At 45.0% G+C, this 17908-nt stretch overlaps 1 protein-coding gene across 2 annotated transcripts; it reads left to right on the top strand.

Annotated features, from left to right (window-relative positions):
• The first annotated feature begins 879 nt into the window (after positions 1–879).
• LOC106588316 (centrosomal protein of 95 kDa) lies at positions 880–17908 on the top strand. 2 transcript variants are annotated; one of them, XM_045706031.2, is made up of 21 exons: positions 880–1594; positions 5228–5356; positions 5653–5760; positions 6553–6666; positions 7988–8105; positions 8810–8931; positions 10685–10920; positions 12611–12677; positions 12785–12852; positions 13034–13206; positions 13405–13534; positions 13930–14047; positions 14341–14531; positions 14661–14750; positions 14919–15072; positions 15372–15550; positions 15793–15867; positions 16026–16178; positions 16418–16564; positions 16738–16809; positions 16989–17908. In XM_045706031.2, exons 1-21 carry the CDS (start codon positions 1570–1572, stop codon positions 17163–17165), a joined length of 2646 nt encoding a protein of 881 aa, XP_045561987.2. In that variant the 5' UTR covers positions 880–1569; the 3' UTR covers positions 17166–17908. The 2 variants fall into 2 exon arrangements, with proteins under 2 accessions (XP_045561987.2, XP_014032663.2); XM_014177188.3 differs by having other exon boundaries at positions 881–1594; positions 13402–13534.

Here is a 17908-nt window from a genome sequence, read left to right as displayed (position 1 = left end):
CGACTTTGGCTAGCTAAACTCATGCGCAGAAACAGACGTCATCGGTTTTAACGGACTGCGCATGTGCAGGCAGTCGAATCGAAAGGCACTCCTTCCATATGCAATGTTTGTTTTACGAAAATGAGAAAGTATCAGTTTGTCACTTTCAAGAGGTTGGAGTAATAACATGTTCAACTACTTAAGACATTGTCTCGAATCTAGATTATGCCTTTATATTAACAACTAAGGAATCATTTTTCACTTCTGTTTCCATAGGCCCAGATTAATTAGACAAAAGCAATGTTAAAAAAAATGTGCAACCTGTAATGGAAACTGCTGCGGCACTCGAGGACCAGGGTTGGGAAACACTGGTTTAGATGGTACAATGATTCTCTACAATGACTGCTTGTTAGAATTTAAATGCACCCTAGCAGGCCATTTTTTTAATTTTGGAAATGTTTTCACATTTCCTTTAAAAACAGCTCATATATATTTTTGTATATCAGTTTATACATATAAAAACGACATAAAAGCATAAAAACAGCATTTGAATTACATTTAAATTTGTTAAAAAGTACATGTTGTTAAAAACAATAGAAACAACCATGAATAAAATTACTTTTCCTCGTAAAAACATCAAATCTGTAAAAGCCATTTAAACTGTGTACAAATTATTTAACAAAAGTAAAACATTTTTAAGACACGAAAACATCTAAAAAAAAAAGTTACTTTGTTAGCAGGCAATTGTCGCATCTATTTTCTATGCGAACTTTCTGAATATCGACAAAAAAAATCCCTGTAGTGTACAATTTAATTTCTTCTCAAACCCCAAACCCAGTCCTGGTCTGCTTCGCTAGCCATCCCGGAAGTCTCGCGATGTTGGGCCTCTGGGCTTAGAAACTCTGGGAACTACTTTAAGACAGATACTCGGAAGAACACCCTGTCTACCGTGTGATATTTAAAAAATATATGGTTAATTTATTAAATGTCTGTCCGGGCTATCTTATAAAATAACAGAAGAGTCAACTGGACTAACTAGAAGAAAGAAAAAAAGAGGACAAGGAACCAATTTTCTCGATCGTTTATACGCTACTTCCGGAAACAAAGTACCAGTTTACCATGGTCGTCACTAGTTACCACAGCCACAAAGTCATAAACCCCGCCTATTTCTACAATGTATTTTCTTAAAATGTGATTTTAAACCTAACCCTAACATTGACCACACTGCTAAGCTCACGACCAACTCCAACCTTAAATGAAGGCCAAAAAGCAAATTTTAGTTTTCATGAATTTTTACAATATATCCATTTTGACTTTGTGTTTTGGGTAACTAGTGGAAACCGTTTACCACCCAATCAGAAAACACTTGCATTTTAAAATGTCGATTACTTTCTGGTTGGCAGCCGGCACCCTTTTTAATTTCTGTTCTCATGCTGAAGGTTTATCAGTGAGTGACTAACCTCGACATTTGGAATACGTACTGCTGCTAGCTAGCAATGCGAGTAACTATTTTCAGAGGTCAAGGGAGCCAGTATTGTTGTCAGCTCGACTGATTACCACACAGCTAGCTAGCTCGCTAGTTAATGCCTAATGGGAACCCAAGAAGATGAGAGAGGTAAGCTAACGACGGTTAATTTACTAGCTAACTAAGAAGAAATAGCACCTAACTTGGTGGTTACTGTATTTAGTACCTAGCAATATCAATCAGGAGAAAAACTACATAGTAGGCTATTTAAGGAGTTATCCAGTACTTTTCTTGAAACTAGCTATCTAGTTACTATAACATACATAGCCAGTTTGCTAACTACAGTAGTGTTCTTTGCGTTAGTATTAGCTGGTTTACCACACTGTAGTTGGTGTTGCTAACATATCTAAACTTAGCTACTGTCAAGTTAGCTAGCATACTGTGCCTGCCAGCCCATGCCCACAAATTAGCCGCCAATATGTCAACAATCATGTTGGGATGGTTGCCACCAACTGAGCAGTTTTGTTGTGCATTGTCAACAAACTGAATCCAATCACATGCATTTATAAAGTCCTTTTTGCATCAGCAGATGTCACAAAGTGCTTATACAGAAACCCAGCCCAAAACCCTAAACAGCAAGCAATGCAGATGTAGAAGCACAGTGGCAAGGAAAAACTCCCTAGAAAGGCAGAAACCTAGGAAGAAACCTAGAGAGGAACCAGGCTCTGAGGGGTGGCCAGTCTTCTTCTGGCTGTTCAGGGTGGAGATTATAAGAGTACACGGCCATTAAGGCCAGATTGTTCTACAAGATGTTCATAGATGACCAGCATGGTCAAATAATAATACAAGTGGTTGTAGAGGGTGCAACAGGTCAGCACCCGAGGAGTAAATGTAATTTGGCTTTTCATAGCCAAGCATTCAGCAGGTGCGGTAGAGAGGGATTGGGAGAGAGAAAGGGTCAAAAACAGCAGTTCTGGGAGAAGGTAGCACGTGAAGTGAACAGATCAGGGATCCATAGCCGCAGGCAGAACAGTTGAAACTGGAGCAGCAGCACGACCAGGTGGACTGGGGACGGCGACAGCCAGGAGTCGTCAGGCCAGGTAGTCTTGAGGCAGTGTCCTAGGGCTCAGGTCGTCAGGGAGGGGAGAGGGAGATGACTTAAATTCACACAGAACACCAGATAAGACAGGAAAATTTCACCAGATAGGACAGACTGACACTAGCCCCCAGCACATAGACTATTGCAGCATAGATAATGGAGGCTGAGACAGGGGGGGTCGGAGGACACTGGACATGATACCCCCGGACAGGGCAGGGCCAACCAGGCAGGATATAATCCCACCCGCTTTGCCAAAGCACAGCCCCCACACCACTAGAGGGATATCAACAGACCACTAGCTTACTACCCTGAGACGAGGCCGAGTATAGCCCACGAAGATCTCCTCCACAGCACAAGCCCGTGGGGGCGCAAAACCGGACAGGAAGGTCATGTCAGTGACTCAACCCACTCAAGTCGAGTATAGCGGAAAAAAACCTGGCACAACGTGACGCACCCCTCCTAGGGACAGCATGGAAGAGCACTAGTAAGCCAGTGACTCAGCCCCCAATAGGTTCAGAGGCAGAGAATCCCAGTGGAGAGATGGGAGCCAGCCAGGCATAGACAGCAAGGCGGTTCGTCACTCCAGTGCCTTGCCGTTCACCTTCGCACCCCTGGGCCAGACTACACTCAATCATAGGACCTACTGAAGAGATGAGCCTTCAGTAAAGACTTAAAGGTTGAGACCGAGTCTGCGTCTCTCACAATGAGCTCAAATTGAGCTCAAAAGGAGAAAGACCTGCCTCCAGCTGTTTGAATCGAAATTCTAGGGACAATAAAAAGGCCTGTGACTTTTGACCATAGGTAGGAGCAAGTCGATATAGCAAGTCCATGTAATGCTTTGTAGGTTAGCAGTAAAACCTTGAAATCAGCCCTAGCCTTAACAGGAAGCCAGTGTAGAGAGGCTAGGAAGTTGAATAATATGATCACATTTTTTGGTTCTAGTCAAGATTCTAGCAGCTGTATTTAACATTAACTGAAGTTTTATTTAGTGCTTTATCGGGTTAGTCGGAGAGTAGAGCATTGTAGTAGTCTAAGCTGGAAGTGACAAAAGCATGGATTAGCTTCTCTGCATAATTTGGGGACAAAAAGATAGATTTTTGCAATGTTATGAAGATGGAAAAAAGCTGCCCTTAAATATTCTTGATATGTTCATCAAAAGAGAGATCGGTGTCCAGAGTAATGCAGAGGTCCTTCACAGTTTTATTTGAGACGACTGTACAACCATCAAGATAAATTGTAAAATCAAACAGCAGATCTCTTTGTTTCTTGGGACCTAGAACTAGCATCTCTGTTTTGTCCAAGTTTATTTTAATTTTTTTATTTAACCAGGTAGGCCAGTTGAGAACAAGTTCTCATTTACAACTGTGACCTGGCCAAGATAAAGCAGATTTAAAAGTAAAACATTTGCCGCCATCCACTTCCTTGTATCTGAAACAAACAAAGAAAGAATATATAATGAAAACAATAGTGGTTCTAAAACAGAACCTTGAGGAACACCAATACTTACCATTGATTTGTCAGAGGACAAACCATCCACAGAGATGAACAGATATCTTTCCAACAGATAAGATCTAAACCAGGCACAAACTTGTCCGTGTAGACCAGGTATTCCCAAACTGGGGTACGCGTACCCCTACCATCTTGGGTACGCCAAATAGAAATGTGATTAACATAAAAAAATTCTTCACATTTTCAAACAGCACAGAATTTAATCAGAAGCCACTGCCAGATTTCTGAATAGGGCTGCGCTCAGTTTCTTGCCTTGGCAAATTGCACTGTTAAGACACTGATGCTCTTTGTAACCACGTACCTATGCAAGAGTGGATTCTCGGCCCTCACTAGCATGAAACTAAATACAGGCACAGACTGTGTGTAGAAAATGATTTAAGACTGAGACTCTCTCCAATACAACATTACAGAGTTATGTGCATCCTTTCAAGCACACCCTTCTCATTAACCCGTGGTGAGTTATTCACCATTTTTGATGAACAAATAAGGTTTTATATGTAAGATGACTAAATAAAGAGCACAATTATTGACAATTATTATTTGTGCCCTGGTCCTATAAGAGCTCTTTGTCACTTCCCACGAGCCGGGTTGTGATGACTACTCACACTCATTCTTATGTTTAATAAATGTTTCTTATAGTGTGTGTGTGGCAGGCTTACAATGATGGCAAAAAACAACATTTGAGAGTGCGATGACCCTGGTGCTAGAGGGGGTACGCAGCTGTAGGTTGAATGTTTGATGGGGTACGGGACTATAAAAAGTTTGGGAACCATTAAGGTTTCCAATCTCTCCAAAAGAATGTGGTGATCGATGGTGTCAAAAGCAGCACTAAGGTCTAGGAGCACGAGGACAGATACTTGGTCTGAAGCCATTAAAAGGTCATTTACCACCAGACTGGAGCATTTTGTATACATTATCTGGCTTCGGGAAGGCAGCGAGTTTCTGCTTAACAGCTTTGTCAAAACATTTTGAGAGGAATGGGAGGTTCGATGGAGGCCGGTAGTTTTAAACATTTTCCAGGTTAAGATTTGGCTTTTTCAGGAGAGGCTTTATTACTGCCACTTTTAGTTATAACGTAGTCTAGTTCATAACTGCTCCAAGAAGTATGATCTACACTATGCACTTTATTCATAAATTCAAGGTCTGCATTTAGTGTGTAATGGCCCTTTTTACAGATTGGGTGGACGTGGCGAATGATATCCTTAGCAAGTGTCACATTAACCTGAGACTGAGGAAGGTGACGGACTGTAATGCCAATGTTTTTGTCGCCCTGTATGAGGCCATCTTGGGGGAGAAAGTCCCAGGTAAGTTTACACCAAACATGACACAAACATGCCCACCAAAAGAGCAATATGTGTATTTTGAGACCTAATCAACCGTCTCATGTTAGTTCGTTTTTAAATTTTTATTCTGCGCTGCGTGCTAAGGCCAAGAATTGAGTGCTTTAGAGGAGAGTATTCTTACAATTTCAAGAATGCCACACAGTGCTACTTATGATCGTCAAACCTGTCAACACAAGACTGTGTTTGTCAATGAGCTAGTAAGTGGCCAAAGTGCACAAGAGGCTGTGATTTGGAACTGTGTGTGTGTGTGTGTGTAGACTACATCACCGCCCCGGGCAGTCAGGAGGATGATGTCCACAACATCCAGTCTGTGATCGACTCTCTGGCTCTAGATTACCTTCAGATCAGCCTTTCACACATCTCAGGTGAGCGGCTCTTACTCTTTACTCACTATTCACTAGTTAATTAACTAGTAACTACTCCTATATTCCCTAGGTATTCACTAGCTATTCAGTCAATCATCTGACCAAATCAAACGTTATTTGTCACATGCTTCGTAAACAGGTGTAGACTAACCATGAAAGGCTTACTTCCAAACAATGTAGAGAGAAATAAAATAAAAATAATGAGGAATAAATACAAAATGAGTAATAATAACTTGGCTATATACACGGGGTACCAGTACTGAGTCGTTGTGCAGGGATACAAGTTAATTGAGGTAGATATGTACATATAGGTAGGGATACAGTGACTAGGCAACTGGATAGATACACTGCTGTTACTGTTTTATGTGATGAGTCAAAAGAGTTAGTGCAAAAAGGGTCAATGCAGATAACTAAATAGTTAACCAATAGCTAGCAGGACTAACTATTTAGCAGTCTTAATACATGGGGGTAGAAGCTGTTCAGGGTCCTGTTGGTTCCAGACTTGGTGCATCGGTACTGCTTGCCGTGCGGTAGCAGAGGGAACCGATGATGAATGCTGAAAGAAAATCAGGTGATCTATTTAGCTACAAGCAGAGGGTATCGGGCTAAATTCCTGTTTAGATTTCAAAGCACAGCCTTGTTCAGAACAAACACAAGCCTCTTTGTTTAGGAAAATTCACCGTAAAAAGACGCAGACTGGTTGGTTCTATTAAAAGGACAACAATGTGGTGTTGATTATAGTTCCACTGATTCATGGCTTGTCCTAATGGGTTTTTCTCTCCCCGGCTCTAGGCGAGAACATTGTACGAGGGGACAAGGAGTCCATCAAGAACCTGTTGGAGATCTTTGACGGGCTGCTTGAGTACCTCACCGAGCAGATCAGTGAAGAGGAGTCGCAAAATGGAGGTAGACAAAAGAATCTTATTTTACTCCATTACCCTGTCAACTGTTACATTTAGGCTAACCTTTATTTAACCAGGAAGTCCTAATGAGGTCAGAAGACCTGTCTGATATCACCCCTGTTCTTCCTGATCTGATATCACCCCATCTCCCTCAAACTTTATCTGTGTCACTGAGTGAGACACATCCCTGTTTGGGTGAGATCACCCACACATGAAGTGGACATAATGGCCTTTCTAAACCCGGTTTAGAGGCGGCTGGCTCTGGGATTACTGGGAAGCGGTTGGCCCATTCAATTGGCAGCGCTCCGCAAGCCTTTGTGTCCGTCTATGGTGGAATGGTGGTCTGCTGGCCCTCTCTCCCATCGCAAAACACCAATTAGACTTTTAATGATCAGCTCTGGAAATTTAAATGACATGCATTGAAAGAAGGCTCTGGTGAAAAAGGCTGGTTTATCAAAATTGATAGGGTTGGTGGCTTGCCATGAATCCGAAAGGAGCTGTGAATGTTTGTCTGTGATGCTACAGACCGCGGTTCACCAATATTATCGATCGATACTGGCCTATTACAGCTATGTTGGTATTGGCTGATAATTCCACCGATTATTCAATATATATAGGATGAAAAAAAGGAATCTCATTCTTACTTAACACTTGCAGCCATTCTCATTGTCATTCATTTCACAATGTAAGAGATCAACATTTTGAACCATATTTCTTGGACAATTGTTCTTTTGAATAGCAATTTATGCGAATACAGTGTGGGAAAATAACACTTCTTAAAATTTTCCCGGCATAAAACAGTATATCGGCGGATACATTGGTATCAGTAAATTTTGCCCCCCCCCCAAAAAAAAACAATCTAAACCGGTATCGGACCCAGAATAACGTATCGGCCGGGCTCCAGTTTAAACCTGTTGATATTTCCAATTAGTGGGATAGGCTATGCATGAGTCACTACAGATAATGTTACTGTCACACTAGATGAACTCTTCGATGCACTTTCACAACAACATGGCTAGAACAGTTGCTTGTTTCACTTCAGCTTTCGGAAATGGGGTTGTATCATTAGTGTGTCTATGAGCTCCAATGTCTATGGATCACTATGTCCCGAGTGCTTATTCTACTACTCTAACCGACTGTGTTAATGTGACTTAAATATTTGCATAATTACGGACTGATTGGGGGTCTGAAAGTCGACTGGTAGCTTGTTCGTTTCCCCATTGCATCACAGCAGGAGCCTGTCAGCGTCACCACATTGCGGCACGCTGTAATCACCCATCCCTCTCTCCTCCCTTCTTCAAATCCTCCCCCTTTCCTCCCTCCAGACAAGGAACCAAACGGTGTTCCTGTGGAGGATGCCCCCCTCCCTACAGGGCCAGTGGTCCCCCAGACAGAGGAACAGATGTCCCTAATGGAGAGAGCCTCCCAGTATTCTAGTGTGCAGTGAGTGTTTCAAGATATTCCACGCTACAGGCTCTATGTACATTTCCATGGTTTCAGATTCAGTTCTGTGTTCAAGCAGAGTTCCAGTTCTGTTGATGCAACCAAAGACACTGCGTCACGAGACAAGACGCTTGTAAATGCCATTTAGCAGACGCTTTTATCCAAAGCGACTTAGTCATGCATGCATGCATTTTACGTACGGGTGGCCTTGGGAATCGAACCCACTACTCTGGCATTGCAAATGCCATGCTCTAGCAACTGAACCAGACAGGACCACTTCAAATGTCATCATCGTGCAGGGCAAGTCGGTACATCCTGTTGACACAACAGCCAGTCAGGGAACACCACACAACAGAAATGTCAACAGTAACTGCGAATGTTAAGGTTGGACACGGAACACAAACATCTGTGACATCACTATGTCTACTCAGCCTGTTCCGACGGCTGTCGCACAGAAAGGCTGGCTGGAAAGTCAACAAAGCTGAATGAGTCATTGTGGGTGACGTAAACCTCTGTTCCTAAACCAGGAAACCCAATGCACTGTTTTGAAACGCGTGCAGGTTGTAGTTGTTCTGACTTGGACTGGTATCACACGAACCAGACACACTGATGCACTTTCCATTGAACTGTTTGGGTGGTCTGTTCTTTGATTTACTTTGATAGTGATACATCTGTAACTTTACAATGTTTCTTTGATCTTCCAGCTCTGCCGTCCAGTCTAGCAGCAAACATTCCCTCCACTCTTGGAATGCGGAGGAGACGGGCTCGACCAATGAGCTTATCCTCCTGGGAGACTCCGCCCGCACGTTCACGGCCAAACAAGAAGGTAGGCGGGAACCGAAAGCTTCTTCCTGGCCCATGACATAGAATGCTGAAAAAGGAAAACATTTCCTCTGTCTTTCTGGATTTACATTCAGATTCAAATCAAATCCCATTTTATTTGTCACATGCTTCGTACACAACCGGTGTAGAGTAACAGTGAAATGCTTACTAACGGGTCCTTTTCCAACAATGCAGAGTTAAAGATAAAAATGAGTAAAAATAACATGGCTATATACAGGGAGTACCTGTACCGAGTTGATGTGTAGGTGTACGAGGTATTTACATGGCATTCAGACGCCCTTATCCAGAGCGACTTACAGGATTAGGGTTAAGTACCTTGCTCAAGTGTAAATCAACAACATATATATATCTTTTTTTATAGCTATGTAGCTAATTGAGGTAGCTATGTACATAAAGGTAGGGGTGAAGTGACTAGGCAATAGGATAGATAATAGAGAGTAGCAGCAACATATGTGTTGCGTGTGACGTTAGCATTCATGTGTGTGTGTTTGGGTGTCAGTGTAAGTATGTGTGAATGTGTGGGTAGAGTCCAGTGTGTGTGCGCACAGAGTCGGTGCAAGAGAGTTGGTGCAGAAAAGGGTCAATGCAGGTAGTTTGGGTAGCCATTTGATGAGCTACGTAGCAGTCTAATGGCTTGGGTGTTAAAGCTGTTCAGGGTCCTGTTGGTTCCAGACTTGGTGCACTGGTACCGCTTGCCGTGTGGTAGCAGAGAGAACAGTCATTGGCTTGGGTGGCTGGAGTCTTTGACAATTCTTTGGGGCCTTCATCAGACACCGCCTGGTATAGAGGTCCTGAATGGTAGGGAGCTCGGCCCCAGTGATGTACTGGGCTGTACTCCCCACCCTCTGTAGCGCCTTGCGGTCTGATGCCTTGCAGTTGCCGTACCAAGCAGTTATGCAGCCAGTCAAGATGCTCTCAATGGTGCAGCTGTATAATTTTTTGAGGATCTGAGGGCCCATGCCAAATCTTTTCAGAGAGGTTGTTGTCCTTGCACCACACTGCCAGGTCTCTGACCTCCTCCCTGTAGGCTGCCTCGTCGTCGGTGATCAGTCCTACCACCGTTGTCGTCAGCAAACTTCATCCACCTTTCGCTTATCAAACAGCACATGATGCTGATGAGGTATCCAGTTTTTCCTGTCTTTTTTGTTGTCTTTCCTATGGAATTCTTTATGGAGACAGTGGGGAATGTTAAGTTATGTGGTCAGGGGGTTACTTTTTCCTCAAGTGGAAGTAAAAACCCCCAGGATTATGTCACCTTCCTTTTAAAAGCCCCCGTCCTCTCATTAGTTTCCACTAAGTCCCTCTCATGAGTCCCTACATTTGGTTTTAATGATAGTCTTCAACAACGGTTTAGGATATGAATGGCCTGTATATGTGTCTTTGTTCTGTGGTATGGATATTGTGTATATTCGCTAGACAATGCCAGGGTTATTGGTAAGGCATTAATAGCTAGGAGTACAGAACTGTATCTGAGAAAATAATTCAGAACTGTAGGCTACTTAAAGAACAGTGAACCAGTTAGAGGCAAATCTGATTTGTATAGAAAGAAAAATGAGATTTTACTTGAACCTTTTGTTCAAACATCCTGCATAACACTATTATAACATGACATGAATAGCCATAACATCTGTTAACCATGGGAACTTCAGTACTGAACAGTGTACACATACTCCTACAATACATTATCTACAAAATCTACACCTCTAACAGCTACCTATTTTACCCCTCCCTAACAGTGGAAGCCTCTTCACAAGCTTCGGGCCCCAGCACCACGGGTGCTCCGGGAACCCCAGGCACCCAGGCCACTCTACTGAGGGAGCCCCTGCGCTCGGCCATCCACCTGCAGCCCCCCTACCAGACTACCCCCCACAGGCCCGACAGAGCTCCCCGCTCGGGTAGCCAGTCTCCCCCAGCCAACGGTCTGGGCAGCGGGGCCGCAGTGGAGCAGGAGGCTCCCGCTGGCACCTCGGAGGTATGCCCATCTAGTCAAATATATCCATGCTGAATCCATTCAAATTACGCTTAACTCTTGTTCGTTGCTTTGTAATACAGTATCAACTTTCCGTTTTAATCAGTGTTTCAAAGCTCTCAGCAAACGACTGTGTTCTGAAACACGTTCTGAAGTGACCTCAGCCAAGTACAGTTCATAAAACTGTAGCTTCCTTCCTCCTCTGAAAAAGGATGAGCTGTTGCCGACTCATACAAAATGGCCACGAGACGCATCACAGGAGTCACTTTTCCAACTTGTCCCTCCTCTCTGTTTATGGGCGACAACACTCCTAACCTGGGAATGACGTCACATCCCACCTGCATGCCTCTGGCAAGTCCAGATACGCTAGCAGTTGCAAATGCTTTCCACTTGTTATTCCATTACCAACTGGGGCTCGCTCTGTCTGAAGACTAGCCAGTACTGTGACTGAGAAATTGGACATGGGTGCATCTAGAGTTGGAGAGAACTTTATGGTCTACGTATCATAACTCAACAAACTTGGCAAGCTCTGCCTCTAGCCAATGAGTTGACTGAGAAACAGTTCTCCATTCACATGCCATTTCCAATATGACCCAGGGCCATATGTCCCCACCAACACAAGTTTCCACCTTCTAGTCTCTCCACTGGGAAGAAAGACTGCATCAGTGCAACAGACCAGTGACGCAACCAAAGATATAGTCCCTGTCAGTCAGGATAGAAATATATATGTATGTATGTACAGTTGATTTTCCCATGATGTCAAGCAAAGAGGCACTGAGTTTGAATGTAGGTCTTGAAATACATCTACAGGTACACCTCCAATTGACTCAAATGATGTCAATTAGCCTATCAGAAGCTTCTAAAGCCATGACATAATTTTCTGGAATTTTCCAAGCTGTTTAAAGGCACAGTCAACTTAGTGTATGTAAACTTCTGACCCATTGGATTTGTGATACAGTGAATTATAAGTGAAATAATCTGTCTGTAAACAATTGTTGGAAAAATGACTTGTGTCATGCACAAAGTAGGTGTCCTAACCGACTTGACAAAACTATAGTTTGTTAATAAGACATTTGTGGAGTGGTTGAAAAACGAGTTTTAATGACTCCAACCTAAGTGGATGTAAACTTCTGAGTTCAACTCTGTGTGTGTAATCCCCATGAGCTCACATATACCATTATAGGTGATGGTAAGGAGCTGTGTTATGGGTGAAATAAAGCATTTACCCAAATTGACCTGCACACACTACTGTTATTCTTTCTGTCTTTCTTGTTCTAATTCACTACAATGATAAGACGGTGTACTACTACTGTGCTACTGTATTCACTTAGCCTTGTCATTTAGCAGACTTACAGGCACAATTAGTATTAAGTGCCTTTCTTAAGGGCACATTGACAGATTGGGGATTCGAACCAGTGACCTTAACCGCTAGACGACCTGCCGCCTGTGACACTGGTATTTCAATGCGTTATATCGACTCCCGGTCATTTCCTGGTAGCGGTAGTTAACGCCGTGCATCTTTTGTGTGATATGTCGTTAGCATCCGCTAGCTAGCCACTGAGACTCCTCCTCCTGCTGGGTTCTCTTTTGTCAGTTTGATTGTGAATTCTCCCTCCCCCATTGAGTGGAAATGCATCCACCCCTTTTCTCTGTCTAATGAATGACCATCTTTCTCTTTTATTTTTTTTTTCAGTCCCCAAGGCCAGTGGCTGACACAGTTACCAATGGAGTGCGCTCGCCAGCCTTCAACCACTCACCCGGTGATGCACGCTGTTCAATGCATCAGAAAATAAATGTGTAGCAGCTCCACACCATGTATCAATTTCACTTATTCAACCTCTTATTCCTCCATGCTTTTCATTTGTAGTGGAGAGTGAGAAGTCTGTGTCCAGTCAAACCAAGGCCAGGCTAGAGGAGGCCAAGGAGCAGCCGGAGGTAAGGCACGGCGAACCGCTCGCCCTCTAGAGTGTTGTAGTTACAATGCCTCAAATGAGGGCTAATTCAATAGTTGAAGTCTACCTCATGCCTCATTCAAATCTAATTATTTGCTAATGCATGTTCAATTTACAGCTAATTAAGGAGTAAATTGTTGCATTTTTTGCCTCTTTCTCTATAGCCTACCAGTGTGGGGCCCAGGAGGGTTCTATTCCGGACACAGCCAGACATTCATTTCCTCACCCGGCAGGATGAGCTGGAGGACAGGGCACCACTGGACACTGAGGAAGAAGTTGAGGAAGAGACCTTCACGCAGCAGGACAGCTGGGCTCACAGGGGGCGGACGGGGATCAGGTAAGAACAACACAATGGGAGGTGGTTAGAATAGCATTGTAGATGCATAGCGAGAAAAGCAATATACATGCACATAAGTTAGTTACACACAGAGGCCACTCAATCTAACATTCACCTCCCTGCCTCACCCTTACTCTTCCAATATCTCTTTCTACCTTTTGCTCCCTCTCTTTCCCCCTCCCTCTCTCCTGTCAGCAGTAGCAGGGTACTAGAGGAGGAGGATTGTGAGGAGCTTCTCTCCTGGCGTAGACAGAGAAACAGGAAGGCAGAACGGGAGCTGCACCACATGTCTGAGAAGCTGTCCCGACGACTAGAGGAGCTGGACCTGGTGAGTGGTACTCGTGTGTGTGTGTGTGTGTGTGTGTGTGTGTGTGTGTGTGTGTGTGTGTGTGTGTGTGTGTGTGAGACGCACTTGTCATTATGTGGACCTTACTGGTTAGTCTAATGACTGTGTGTCAAGCTATATTTACATTGTGGGGATACGAGACGAGTTCGGAGCAGTCTCACCGCGTGTCGGATGCCTTACAGTCCCATTCACCCGGAGAATCTTCCCACCCGACGTGCCTTCACTTTGCGTGCGTCCCGGCTGACCATTCATCGCACCACGAAATTGTGTGTGAGGAAAAACGGCTAAGGTGTCGGGAGCTGGGATTGTGTCACCCCCGGCATCTCAGCAATGTAAATCTAGGTTATAACGTCTGTGTGTGTGTTTCCACTCGTCAGATGTTAAAGAGAGCGCTAGGAGAGAGCGGAGAGCCCGACGAGGTCAAGGAGGAAGACAAACAGTCCCACCACAGTGACAGTGTCATGGAGTGTCGCAGGCCCCCAAGGAGGACAACGGGTACATACACTCCACCTCTTCAATCACGTCAGGGCCCGTATTCATACAGCATCTCAGATCTAGGATCAGTTTAACCTTTTAGATCAGAAGGAGTACGATTGTATGGGCAGATCCTAGATCAGCACTCCTCCTCTGAGATGCTTTGTGGATACGGTCCCAGATTGCACCACACTTCTCCAACAAAAGCACGGTTGACTAGCCTGAATGTCGAACTACAATAAGTCATTATTGACCAACTCTATGATTTAACATTTCCTCGGCTTTAACCTTTAAACCTCTGACCCTTCTCCCAGGTACGCCGCGAGCACCCACATCCCCCTGTACCCGCTCCCTGTCCCCCTCCCCTCCCAGGGCCCGCCGCTCCCTTTCAGGTCAGCTAGAGGGAGCCGTGAGAGAGGCGGTGAGTGGAGGGGTCACACAGAGACACACCCGTACGCGCCAACGACAACTCCGCCATCTACAGCCTCAACACAAACACCGCCAGGTCAGAGGGAATTGCCACATCATCACATTGACCAACGCCATATTCAGTATAAAGATGGTCACCTTTTTTAAAAAGAGACAAGTTGAACGGTCCAACATAGTTGGTGTGTACACATCTCTCTCTCTCTAGCTGGAAAAAGCCTATGAGGAGGAGCTGAAAGTGTACGAGGACAGAGAACGGGCTGCTATGGCCAAGGAACGAACCAGAGCGCAGGAGGCGGTAAGAGAGGGAGGGGGAGAGAGCATCAGATCTAGCCCCGGGGAGCTGTGTGCGTTAGACACCATGTGACTGTGTAGACAGCGGCCCTCTGGCAGAGACTGCAATAGAGAGACTGTGTGTCCCAATATTATCTACAGCAGACGGTCTATGTGTGCTTCTGCCCTGTAGGAGAGGGAGTACAGAGAGGCCATACTGAGAGATGTTCCCCGAACCACCAAACCGTCCCAGGTGTACACCACAGCAGCCCGACACCGCTCCCCTAGGACCAGACAACCAACTCCGGGCCGCAGGCGACAGGACAAAACCAGGAGAGCCCCACCAAGTAAGACCCCCAAGCTGGAGTCTCTGCCAGTGAGATGGAGACCGTATCAACTCAAATCTAATCAAAGTACAAAGTGGCTTCCTCTCCTTCATTTGCCCTGAACTAAAAACGCAGCATTGGCCTCGGTGAAACTAATATGGAGGATGCCTACGTGGCTGTCTATTCAATCCCCATCAAAACTACATATGCCTTAGGAGAAAGAGCTTGATATGGATTTGCGCATTAGTCTGAGTGCACGGTATGGATTTGTCCCTCTATATTAACCGTTTGTGCTTCTCTCTCTTTTCCCCGTCTTCCAGTGAAGGTGAAGGACAACGACCTGCTCCCCCTGCTCCTGGAGGAGTTCCCCCACCTGCACCTCTCTCCCCACGCCCTGGGCAGGATGTGGCAGCAGCAGCTGGGCCAGGTGGACCGCCTCAACGCCTCCCTCTCCCTGGACAGCCAGAGGCAGGGGCCACGCACTAAACTCACCAGCCAGGTGGGGGGTGCTATAACACACTATCCACCATATAAACCACAGGGAGAGCTGGGAGGTTTTAGCCTGGCTTGCCAGATGGATCTCTGCAAGTCTCCTACCTGTCTGTAACGTTAAAACAGATGTCTAAGTGCGGAGCCTGTGATTGGGCGAAGACCCCATAATACCCCCAGAGACCAGGGTTCACCATTGCAACTTTTCCACCTCGATCTCCTCCCGTTAACTCGTCAATGTTCTCTCTCCAGGTGGAAGAGGCTCAGAGGAGACATGACCTGCTTGGGGAGATCATCCGCAAAGAGCAAGAACACAACAGACGCCTGGTGAGCCACTCAAAACATGCACGAGCTTCAGCATACATGTAGGCTAGACACACACACATATTCCCAGTCTTATGTCTCTCACACATTCTCAAACACACCAAGCAGTAATACAAACAGCCCCTCTAACTGTACAGCCGTCTCGCTCCTCTCCCCTCCAGAGGGATTTTAAGGAGCGTATCCAGCAACAGAAGTCGACTCAGAACCGTCTGAAGGAGCAGAGGCAGCAGATCGCCCGGGCCAAGAAGTACCACGGTGACTACCACGTCCAGCTCCGCGCACGCATGATGAGGGCCCGCACGAAAGAGGAGAGGGTCAGTTAGTGACGCCGCGCTGAGCCTGGATCCCCCAACACGGTTTCAACGCTCCTAGAATTTCATGTTTCAACGCTTCAAACACTCTACTTTCCATTCCATTTTCCATCCATGTATTTTTTGAAGGGAAGATTTGTATTGTCATGTATTTAGCTCCATTGTAAAGTCAAAAGTGAACAGGTCATGAACACAATGACTATACAAACACATGTAATGATTGTGTGTGTGTTGTGTTCCAGATGTTTAAGCAGGTGTTTGAGGAGGGCTTGGAGGTGCAGAAGGCTCGTCTCCGAGAGCAGAGGGCCTACGCCAAGGACCAGCGCCAGGAGCACCAGAACAAACACAGAGACCAGATCCAATCTATGGAGAACTATTACAAGGACCAGGTAGAACCAACACATGACCCTATTTCATATTAACACACATACGCTATACGGAAGTAGTAGGAGAGTAAGACCAAGAAACGGCTTCCTGATCTTGTTTCTGTTCCTCCATCTGCATTGATGTGAAAGAACTGGACAGCTGAAAGCTAATTCCACGCTGTTCTGCCGTCTTTCAGTTTTCATTATTGGCCGAAACTCTCGCTATAGAGAGACAGGATATCCAAGTACGGAAGAAGGCCCAAGAAAAGGTAAGTGCATGCTAATGCACACACAATTTACTACATATACCTGTACTTTGTCTGCACAATTTGGGGAGATTGAGATGAGTGATCATACTTTACAGGTGAACTTATTCAGGGTTCACCATGTGACTACTTCATACATCCTACGGTATTGGGTCAGGATATTAAAACGTTTCTCTCTGCAGGCCCTTCAGAAGATGAAGCGAGAGCTGCGCTCCAAGATGGAGAGGGAGATAGGCGAGCTGCAGAAGATTATCGTCCAGAACGACGACGACGACTACTTCCACGACCTGGAGGTTCAAAGGTTACGGGGTCGCGTGCAAATGGCTTCCTTCCAGTACAACACCAGCTGTCTGCACTGACCCCGCTAACGAGCTAGCAATCTATAGCTACCTACCGCTAACTTTCCTCCGGCTGCTAAAAAACAAACTGCAAAGTCTCTAAAACCCACGGATCGGAGTGCTACTCTTCGATTTGTTTTAAATACTTGATTATTTAAGAATGTTAAAAAAAAAATGCCTCCCTCACTGTGTATTTTGTGTGCTGTCGTTTTGATTTTGTCATGTGGCAATGTGTAGTCCAGTCTTCCGCAGCCAAACGGGACCATTGTGAAAATTGGATGCAACACTAATTATGAATGTCATGCCAGGACAAGATTCTTTCCCCCTCTTCCTTTTAATGGTATGCAGGATTTGTCTCCCGTAGCATTTTTTTTTAACAATGTTGATGAATGATTTATTTGATTGTACTGTAAATGACCTATTAGTCCGGTTTTTAGGTTATTGAACTAACCCGCTACGCTTTTCCAACACCAGAGAGTGTTGATAATCAGAATTCGGTAAAAGTTCCCTTTGCCAGTAAACTACCGCACTAACAAACAAATCGGACGGTTAAAAAGACATCCTAAGTTTACGAGGCCAGGTAGCATGAGAATAGGGTTTATGGGGCTGATTTCATAATCAGGAAATGTATGCCTTTCCTCTGCACTTCTCAGTAGTTGGTATGGAGGCGTATAAGGTCGTCTGCGGGAGCGGTTCCATTGCACACTGCATACGTTTGAATTAAACCCCAGACAGCACACCCACTGGGTGGCCTACCAATTTGA

Source organism: Salmo salar, chromosome 02, assembly GCF_965601325.2.
Source record: "Salmo salar chromosome 02, fSalSal1, whole genome shotgun sequence".
NCBI classification, from domain to species: Eukaryota; Metazoa; Chordata; class Actinopteri; order Salmoniformes; family Salmonidae; genus Salmo; species Salmo salar.
The sequence above is the reverse complement of the archived record's forward strand: the minus strand, read 5'-3'. Positions and strand labels throughout refer to the sequence as shown.